This window comes from Adelges cooleyi, unplaced genomic scaffold (genome assembly GCF_023614345.1).
Source record: "Adelges cooleyi isolate 19-005CV unplaced genomic scaffold, UGA_ACOO_1.1 ACOO_flye_CR_arks_rails_tigmint_CR_PRNA_574, whole genome shotgun sequence".
Taxonomy (NCBI): domain Eukaryota; kingdom Metazoa; phylum Arthropoda; class Insecta; order Hemiptera; family Adelgidae; genus Adelges; species Adelges cooleyi.
In genome coordinates this window covers 571743-582595 of record NW_026096268.1, presented here as the reverse complement: position 1 = coordinate 582595, position 10853 = coordinate 571743, and the positions used below count along the sequence as shown (strand labels likewise).

At 39.0% G+C, this 10853-nt stretch overlaps 1 protein-coding gene across 1 annotated transcript in view; it reads right to left on the bottom strand.

Annotated features, from left to right (window-relative positions):
* Positions 1–1234: 1234 nt before the first annotated feature.
* Positions 1235–10853, bottom strand: part of LOC126843827 (ecdysone-induced protein 74EF-like) — a 96175-nt gene continuing 86556 nt past the window's right edge. The window contains exons 8-11 of the mRNA XM_050581637.1: positions 7719–7841; positions 7243–7467; positions 3117–3708; positions 1235–2259 (exon numbers count right to left, since the gene is read on the bottom strand). Coding sequence (XP_050437594.1) covers positions 2151–2259; positions 3117–3708; positions 7243–7467; positions 7719–7841 — 1049 coding nt within the window. The 3' untranslated portion in view covers positions 1235–2150. The remainder of the gene's footprint in view (positions 2260–3116; positions 3709–7242; positions 7468–7718; positions 7842–10853) is intronic.

Sequence of the window (10853 nt, the reverse complement as noted above, 5' to 3'; positions counted from 1 at the left end):
AGACATTGGTGTGTGTGTGTGTGTATAAGAAACGTACACACTGTCTACACGATAATTCCCAAAAAGAAATCCTGACCGTCTAAGTATACACAATTTTGGCTCGATCGTGACGCATCGGCTCGGGTCGGCCTCAAACCGCAGATATAAATATACCCATAGGAGGAGGCATAAACACAGTTAATATAATTAATAATATTTGCATTATTACAATGTAATATAATATATAAATAATTAATTTGTCGAATTTGCTAAATGTACTATTTTTTTTTTTTTTTTTTACTTATCGTAGAAAATATAATGGTTTTTTTTTTATTTCGTCGTAGTTTTCGTTTGATTATTCTTTAGAATAAGTTTGAGCTTTATTCATTTTTTTTTCCATCAACGTCAAATATAAATATTTTTTTTAAATGTCTAGTGAGCCATACGCGTTACTCATTTGGTTTTAATTATTTAATAAATATTAATAATAAGTTGTCGCGCAGTTTTGGTAAACGTATTCGGTTTTTTTTGTTTATAGGTAATAAATGTATTGTAAATTTTTATTTTCGTTTTGTACCGCGTGGCCGTCGGTCTTACGTGCCTATCTATATGTTTATTCAGCCGACGACATTAAACCTTAAAATTACTTTAAAAAAGAAACTGATAATGAAAAAAATAAAAATAAAAAAATAATAAACAAAGTTTGTTTTAACTCCGTAAAAGAAAGCATACAAAAATAGTTGCAGAAAAATGTTTACAGAAAATCAATATGTATACATATTTTTTTTTAAAAATAAGAATTATTAAAAAAAAAATCTTACACCAACGTAAAATAAAAATAATTATAATAATGAAATAAAAATAATATAATTATATATTTATACCGTACGGGCTAAACTTATAAAATATGGTTATGTACAAAAATTGGGGACTTTTTCGTTGACTTAATAAATAATAATAGTTAAAAAAAAAAAAAACAAACAAATTGAGAGAAAAACGCGTTCCCGAAACAAACAAAAAATAATAATAATAATAATTTTATAATAAAAAATGGTAAAAACAACTATACATAAATATTTTATATAATATAATAATAATAATAATAATAATAATATATTACACTATAGTATATTTTATATAATAATTATCTAATTTTTTGTTTCGAATCGTCGCTTTCAATAATAATATATTAAAATCAAAAGAGAATACTACGATAATATAATATTACATTTATAAATATATTAAAAAAAAAAAAAAAAAAACAATAGTTTGTACACATTTCGAGATTTGTATTTTTATTTTATAAATTATTTTTACACACTAAAAACGTAGAGATCGGTCAAACTAACAATAACCATCGAGTAAAATATATTATATTATTATAAATATTATTTTCGTCGTTTTTTTTTGTTTTTCATTTTTTTTTTTGTATCCGTTGTAAACAATGTATACAAAATAAAAATGTAAAAAAAAAAAAAAAAACCATTCGAATCAATTATTATTGTCAGTCTTTACACGCATAAGTACATAAAACACACACACACACACACACAACAAACACACTCACGCACAGACGACTATGGTGAAAATAACATAATGAAAGTGATGAGATGATGACGATGAAAATAATTATTACGACGATCATAGCAATAATAATAATAATAATAATGACTTACTTCAATTCTTACGTATTTGTCCGGGTTGTATGTAATCCCAGAGATTGAAATACATTTAGTTTGCTGTTCTAAGCGTAATCACCGTTATTATTGCTATTATTGCTATTATCGTCGTGGATTTTAATACTATAAATAAATTATTAAATATTCGAATATTTTCGTATATAATATATATATATATATATATAGCTTAATATAAATTACTACATTGGTCGTTGTCGTTGTCATCGTTGTCGTTTGTACGATGTACGCTAGTCTATTTTTTTAAACAATTTTTATATTAACAAACGAACGCGTTACACGTTTATTATGAATATACTACAACGTATGAAATGTTTATGTATAAAAGATAAAACGCAACGTGGTAAAGATGAGCGTTTCTTCAATTGGCCGCGGTGGTGCCGAGGGGGGGGGGGAGGGGCGTTCTTTTCTACAGGACGACCGAGAGAAAGACAATGAGAGGTGACTCGGGTGGGCGAAAAGGACTCGAGTCACTCAAGCCCCGGAGCAATCGATCTCCACGATATCCTTAGGAACGTCCACGAATTGGTACACCAATCTCTGGCCGTCGACTTTGGCCAATATTCCTCTCTGGTAATAATACCTACAAAAAAAAAAAAAAAAAAAAACAACACGTTATTAGTCTCTAAAAATTGCACAAATGAAATGTACCCAAAGAATAAGACGGCCGCATTTATATTGTATTATTCTGTTGTTTTCATCAACCAGAGACGTCGGCGGGACTTTGGACGGTTTTTTTTTTTGTTATTCGACGCAATGCAATAATAATATAATAAAAAATATATATTATATCAGAAACGATCGGTTGCCGTAAAAAAAAAAAAAATAATAATTAATTTAATTAAACGAAACGATTACAACGCGCACGGACGCCACACACCAAGAAATCAGGTGTTATGCACCTAATTTAAACGTGCATTTTTGTTTTCACTAAATACATTTATAAACGCGTGGACGTGTGTATTGCACAACGCGTTATGACGCGGTTTATTGGTGCATATATTATATTGTAATAATTATATACATCTAAACGCGGTATTATAATTACCGCGTTAACGAATCTCGTTTACCATTTGAGTACAAAACAACCGACTTGTTTACAACATCGCCCGGTATATTGAAAAATATTGTGATTGTGTACCAATCGAGCGCGTAGGGAAGGGGATATATATTTCTTAATTTAAGCGAATAAATTAAAAAAAAAAAAAATGTGGTTTTATGATAAAACAAATATGGCCGTGTCTTTTAATTAATTATTATTTAATGGCGTCTAGACAGAAGACAAACGGAATTTATTTCAGGCCCACGAGTTACGAGTAACATAATATTATTAGCATCCACTACCGTTTGTAATGCTTGGATCCACGATAAGATAGCAACATAGCTTAATGTAGATGAGCAATAAAATGTATTAATTTTGTGTAAATCACTAGTTTTTACCTAAGAGCTCGGCCCATCGTTTCGTAGTTCATGTCAGGTTTGTTCTTGTGTTCTCCCCACAGTTTGGACACAGCCTTGGAGTCGACCAACTTGAACACGCCCTTTTCCCTGTTCAACCATTTTATGAACCTCGGACAGTAGTCAGAGTTCTGCAACAATTTCAACAGGAACTCCCACAGGTAAGTAGTGGAACCTTCTCGGCTCTTCCTCTTCGGACCGGTACCGGTGGGCGGGCAGCCTGTCTGCGGCACGCCGTTGCCGCACAACGACGGGCTCAGCCCGGTCGACCTCTGGTTGTACTGCTTCTTGGCCTTCTTCTTGGCCTTCTGGTGGTACATGGCCGCCGCAGCCGCGGCCGCGGCCGCCGTCGGCGCTCCGAAATCCATGTAGTACAGGTCGTTCAGGTTGGCCGCGTTCGGTTGGTAACAGTTGACCGCCGCCGCTTGTATGACGGATCCGCGGGCCGCCGCCGCCGAGGTGGACAGCGCCGTGGCCGACGGGCAGGGCGGCATGGCGAAGTGACCGGCCGCGGTCGGGCTCACTGAGCCGTAGCCGGTGGCTGACGGGTAACCGGTGACGCCGCCGTATGGATCTATTGCAAAAACAAAAATATGGGTCAATACAACAGTTTTTTTTTTTTTTTTTGTCAAAATGAATTGTTCTAATCTAGCTACGTATATATATATATATACTCAGTCCCAAACAAGATGACTTGCATCATTATTGTATTAATTCTTTTTTACATAATTAATATTTGCATACACAGAAGTGGATTATACAACAGACCAACGGGCAAGTGTGTGCGAAAAAGATTATACGAAGAACGACAGACGGGAAGGCAAACGAAGAAATCAAGTCGAGTGCCACGTTATGCGATAGCCGAGGACGCTATCTCTGAGAATGAGAACGAGATCTTGCGTTGAACAAACGAGGTTGTTCTCCAACGACGATCGACTGGATCGTCCGCAATAATAGTATAGAAAAACCATCAACATTCGGTACGGCCAGCAAACAGCATAAGCGCCAAAACGTTTTGTATTTCATCTTCGGGTGGCTCGAGGCGCGTCGGCGAGAGGTCCTTAAAAGGACACTGGACGCGGGCAGGCGGTGTCTACAAAATGACATAACGATGTCGGTCGTAATCGAAAAAAAGAAAAAAAAATCTACAACCAGTCTTTCGCCGTTGTATAATAACACACAATGTGAAAAGTAGGTGTCGGCGACGGCGACAACACTCTGGCGTCAAAACGCGGTAACGATTAAAGAAAAGTCTGGTAGGCCGACGAGTATGAAAGTACCGCGCAAGAAGAGAAAAAGAAGTCGAAACTTGAAACGGTTCGCCTTGAACTTGCGCCGGCCATTTTATCTGGCGGTGTCTTGTACACGCGCGTTCCCATCACATACACACACACACACACACTGTGACTGACAATAATTAATAATCGTAATTAAAAAACCTAACCCGAACGAATTCCCAGAAACAGATAAGCCGGACAGATTATTACACTGAAGTGAAGAACAACCATTTTTTTTTAGAAACGCGTAGACAAGACGTCTTGTTGTCGTTTCTTCCGCGTTTCGCCGCCTCGACGGCGGTCTAAATATGTGGACCGACTTGGGTCTATTTTCGGACTTTGCGCGCATACCGACCGAGTCGGCACACGCGAACCCAAACCAACGACTTTTTCACTCGGGTCGGAATGCTCGTGCGAAAAAATATAAAAAACATTAACCGGATAAACCGTGTCCGTGCGGTTGCCAAGTTTTGCGCCAAAAGCACATTGTACTCGCCGGCAAGTACACGTTGTATCGTTTACACACACACACACACGCGAACAAGCGTGTGTACATATTATACTGTATAATCTACATGTAAAACGTACTCCTAATTAAATTATTATAGTACAATACTTGAGTTTTGGCGCGACAGTGTTACGCAGAAAAATGAAATAGAATACGGTAATAAACTTGACGATAACAAAAAAAATAATGTATTTATATGGAAAAAAATTAAAAAACGATAAACAGTTGGAACCGCGATAAGGAAATATACGGTAAAAACTACGTCACGTCTGATAATTATTATTACCGTCGACCGAACAATTATTTACACAAATCCGAAAACCGTCAAAACGATACGCGAGTCGGTGCCGGCCACGACGAGAACGCGGAGGGAAATTCGTACGAGAGTCATTTTGTATATTATAATAAGAAGCAAACGTAGAAAAAAATAATATCGTAAGCATATCCCGGCCGTATAGTACCACTATGATGTATTATTTACAATAACGATGGGGAAAAAAATCACGTCGAGAATATAAAATAATAAAAAAATCCAACGCGGAAGTGTTCACAGACAAAAAGAAAAAAACACGAGGCGGGTTATCTCTTTTGACGGAACGGAATTTTTTAGTACTCCTCGTGTGTGTGTGTGTGCGTTTTACGTTATTTTTTTTATTGCGAAGACACACTCTTGTTGGTGGTATTGCTGCCGTCGCCGTCGACCGACCTTCGCTTCGGGACACGACCAGGAGGCGAGGCGGACACGTGACGGGATGACAGAATAATATTATTATTGTAATACAAGCGTCGCCGCCGTCGGTTGCGCAATCTTAACCGGCGGCACACACCGAGTTGAGAGTGATTTTTGCTTTTATGTGTTATCCTTTGGCGAAAAAACCGCCAATTGGCGGCGACGCTAGCCGACGATTTTACAGTGTACGAAATAGTAATGTATTGCAACAAACTTTTCTTATGGTCTACACGCACATTGTCCTTGTTAATAATAATTGCATTGTTGTTTTTTTTTTTTTTTATATTATTCTCCTTATCTAACCCGAACAAGCGTCGTTATCGGTTACAACCGAAGCCGTTACACCGCGTCTGCGTCGGCGACGACCTTTTGCCCGCGCAACACTTCCTGGACGCGTTTTAAGTGCTGATTTTTTATATTTTTTATTTGACTAATCCGTATCGTTGTAAAAAAAAAAAAAATAAAGAAACATTTAATTACGATTATCATTCGCTCGCTGAACATCGAAACGTTTCGATTTCATCGTAATACATTATTATGCGTACCGTTAGAAATAATATTACTATATTAATATTTATAATACATATTATTATATTTAAACGTTTATTATTTATTACTATTTTAATAGAATATACAATTATTGGCTATTGCGTTATCGGTTCGAGTTTACTCGTTAAAGGTCGTGTACAACAAGCGCGAAATTAATATTATTATTGTACAAGTATAATGTTACGTTTAAAACCGTAAGATAATAATCGAATAGAATTGTTTTATTATATATTTTTTTTTGCCGGTCTAGTGAGAGTTAACCTTGAAGTGTTAGTATGTCATTGCTCTCTCTCTCTCTCTCTGGTCCGCTCTGGCACCACGACCGTACTAGATCTATGCGTATACTATCGACCCATGTGCGCTACTCAATAATGAATAATATAATATTGTTATTGTTGTTATATTATTGTACATTACAATAATATACAGGTCGTTATTAACACAAGCGCCATCATTATTGAATGTATTATTACAATTATTATTACAACTCGGCCGCACCCAACGATCACGTGACCGAATCCGAGTCTCCCTTTCCGCGAAAAAAAAAAAAAAAACGAGCTTATCGTTGGCAACACTGGCAAACTCGTTTTCATCGCGGCAGTCTCCGCTTTTTTCCACACACACACACACACACATACAGCAGACACATATACTGTAATAATATGCACATTGTATTAATACATTGTGGATTGTTCCCGCCGCGGATTTTTTTTTTTCACTCAATCTCGAATACTAAAGAATTTTTTTTTTTTACTACTCCTTTACGGTAGTCTCGTGCCAAAACGGCCACTCGACAATATTATTATTACTGACCAACCGCACTGCCTCCCCCTCCCCCGCCCACGCTCGACGCGCGTGCAACTCTTACTTATAGCGTGCCAACCGTTTACCACCACCATGGTCACCGCGCAAACCAGGACGACGGTGTTATACAACTGCCGCGTCGGTGGTACAAAAAAAAAAAAAAAAATAACAATAATAATAATATTGTATATCCAAACAGGAATGGAAAAGAAAAATTATACCGTTGAGAAAACTACTCACGGTTTGGTTGTCGCATGAACAACGGATGTTTGGGCGGCGACGACGAAGGAGCGGGATTCGGGTGGTAAGCTCCCGTGGGAGGCGCCCCGTATATCCTGGAGAACAGGTCCTGTTGGTGGTGTTGCTGCTGCTGCTGCTGCTGCTGGTGGTGCTGTTGCTGTTGTTGGTGGCATTGGGCGCCGTTGAGGGCCGGGTCCGGACTGGTGCGACGGCCGCAAGAAGACACTGAAATAGCCAAGAAAAACAGCGACGAACGACCGTTAGAAACATAATTCCAATGGAAATGCCATGGCGAATACGTGTTCCGCCTAGTTGCAGTACAAAACAAAGCCTAACCAAACATGCACACGCGAGCTTTCGTTCGAGCCCCGTCGACCACTTTTAATCTTATACATTCGTCGACACAATAGTCATAAACTCGATTTATTCTATACACTACTGCAACTAGACGGTTGATAATTGAAAACCAATCTGACCTTGGTGGTGATACTGGTGCGGTTGAAGCCGGGCTCTGAGTTCGGTGTCGGTAGACGTGTGCCCGCTGCTGCTGCTGTCGACGTCGGACACGCCAGAGTCGGCGGGACTGGGCGGCAAAGAACCTGCAAACACACCGAGACGGTAAAAATGTTAAATATTATCAGATGCGAAACAAAAAACGTGAACACATTGTACTCAAATTATTATAATAAAAAATATGCAAAACACGTCCGGGCGGAAACCCGCGCGAGCACCGGCAGCAACCGCGATCGGACGGTGGTGTACATATTATTATTATAATGCTTAATTTTTCCCAATTAATTTTCAAAAAAAAATTCCCTATACGACGACGACGACGAGTGACGGCGGTTCCCAAATATTCCCGTATCGTCGATACATGTTATATTATGTTTCATTGACAAAACGCCAAAACGTTCGTTACTGTAATATTTTGTAATTTAAAACTTGTTCGGCCACGAAATTTACCGTTCGGTAGTTCGGAATTTTCTCCGTGCTCGTAAACAATGTCGACGCTATACCACGTGTGTATTTATAGTAAAACAAACAAAACCGTACAATATTGTTGTACACATTTCGAATATTGTATAATACATACCTACGTCGGTGGCACGCGCGATCGACAATATTGATTCTGTTTTAAACATGATTTTTATTTAGCTCTTCGAGTACAACGACCGAACGTCGTGCGTTGTTTTGATGTGTTATAATACCCAACATAATAATAATATGATGTTGTCGCCAAAAAGCACCGTCGACGGTTCGTTTGGAAAACCGTTGGCAGTGTGTAATATTATATTGTTATGTATTTTTTTTTTTTTTTTAATATTATTATCGTCACGGCCGCCGATCCGTGTGAACAGCAGACAAGACTTTGACCGTTGAACAAGTAAGCCCGGAAACGGGTGTGATGCGCCGTTCGTGATTAATTACCCGCGAGTCGTCCGGCCATCGACGGACAACGGTCAGCGGTGACTTCCCATAAGCTTAAGGGCAGCTTAAGGGCGTCCAAAGTGCATTGTCCATTCTGATGCAAATTCTGATGTAAAAAACCTAAACAGGTGTAAATCACACCGCGTCAGAGTCCGTCAGCACCGGGCCTAGACGCTATGGCGTTTCACTCGCGGTCATTAGTCATCAGACGGACCTGGACAGCCCCTTGTTAATCGGCCGGTCGTCCGTCCGTCGAGGGGTGGTCGCGTTATATTTATTGCCTTCGGTCAAGTCATAATAACGCATGTGTTGTTGTTATGATAATATCCGCGGATACAAGCCTATAAAGACAGATCAAACAAACGAAAGAAAAAAAAAACACCGTTGATAATTATACGAACAGTGAAAACCGGGAAGAAAAAAAAAGTGCTCGGTGCGTTTCGTGCAGTATATATATACATTATTTTATAGACACGGGGGCCGACCGTTAGGAACAAAAGCAGGAAGAAGCCAGCATACGGGCAGACGATCACTACGACGCCTCTTCTGCTTCTTCTCCTTCTGCTTCTTCGCCATCGCCATACTTACATGCATGCATACACATATATATATATATATATATATTATACACACACACACACACACACAGTACTCACCGAAGGAGTCTCCGAAGGCAAAACCGGTTCGGCGAGCGTAAATTCACTGACCCCGAGACCTTGGGAGTTTCTCTCCGCCGGTGACTACCGCAGCCGCTTCATCGGTCCGCCGGCTTCGGTTATTTTTATAATAAACGCACCACCGCCGGCATTCCGGAAAGGAGCGAAAAAAATAACGTACACCGAAACTAGGAGAAATTAAAAAAAAATATATCGAAAAATAAAAAACCGTTTCCGACCTTTCCCCGCGGATGGAATATACGCTAAAAGGTGTAATCCTTGGGATTATTGCAAAAAAAAAAAAAAAGGGAGAATAAAGCCAATAAAGGTGAGGCAGATGCAACTCTTTTATTTTCCGCGGAAAGACATTAAAATTTATTTGTATTTTATATTATTACTTATATATATATATATTTTTTTTTTTTGCAGAAAAAGCGGAATTTTAACCCAAAAAAAAAAAGGGTGCGAGTACAGACTATTTCCATTGTTCCCGTTTCCCGGAGAACCCCCCCATCGGTCGGCACGCCCGTCTTCCTTTTCTCTGCACAATATGTGTTTGTCCCCCAAAAAGCGGTTGTTGTGCAATAATAATAATAATAAAACCCTTCGCCGGCACTGCGCACAGCTGAATCTCAATACATACACACACACACACACCTGTCGGGCACGTCCCCTATTTGATTTTTTGGGCATTTTCACCCTTTTCACCAAAGGGTTGACGCAATTATTATCGAACGCTTTTGTGGAAAAGGGTTTTATTTTTGACACTTTTGTGGAAAACCGGTGGCGATGGCGGGCGCGTGTCGTTTGGGTTTTGCGCAATTTCACCCAAGTATGGCTCGAGCACAATGGACACGACGATAAAGGATTAAGCACGCGGTATGTATACACTTATATGATAATATGCAGCACCGTGTTGTATATTAATATAATGGCAATCGTCTGCAGCACGAGCCCCGCCGTCAGATGCGCAATCCGCGATGGGGTTATGTGTGCACACACTATAGGGTTTTTGCAAAAACAACCGGACAATGCAAGTATACCTCCATACTCAAGGGGTGTAGTATACCTACATATATACTCCTCCGCGGCCGCGCCAGCCAGCACAGATGTTTCCATATATAATAATAAGTAATAACAATCCTTTTCATCGGAAATCCTATATCTATTGAATTTTTCGGTATACGTATAATATTAAATTGCGAGGCGGAGTGGCTTTTTTTTTTCCCGAAGTCACGCATTAACCGTTTGCTACTGGGGATCTGCTGTGTTGTTTTCACACCGTTTTGGACTCGCGTGCGTTTGTGTATAAACAGTGGAAATTGCCAAAAAACCGCGAGAGAGCTCTGCGCACAGGAAACACGTTGAGTAAACAAAACGTCAAAAAACCGAACCCGAACAAACTTGATAACAATAAAACAAATTTGCCATATGCAAAAACCAAATGTGTGTTTTTTTTTAATTGCGGGTTTAAAAATATGTAAATCACAAAACTACTTTTGGCAAATAGATAAATGCGCAAGCGAG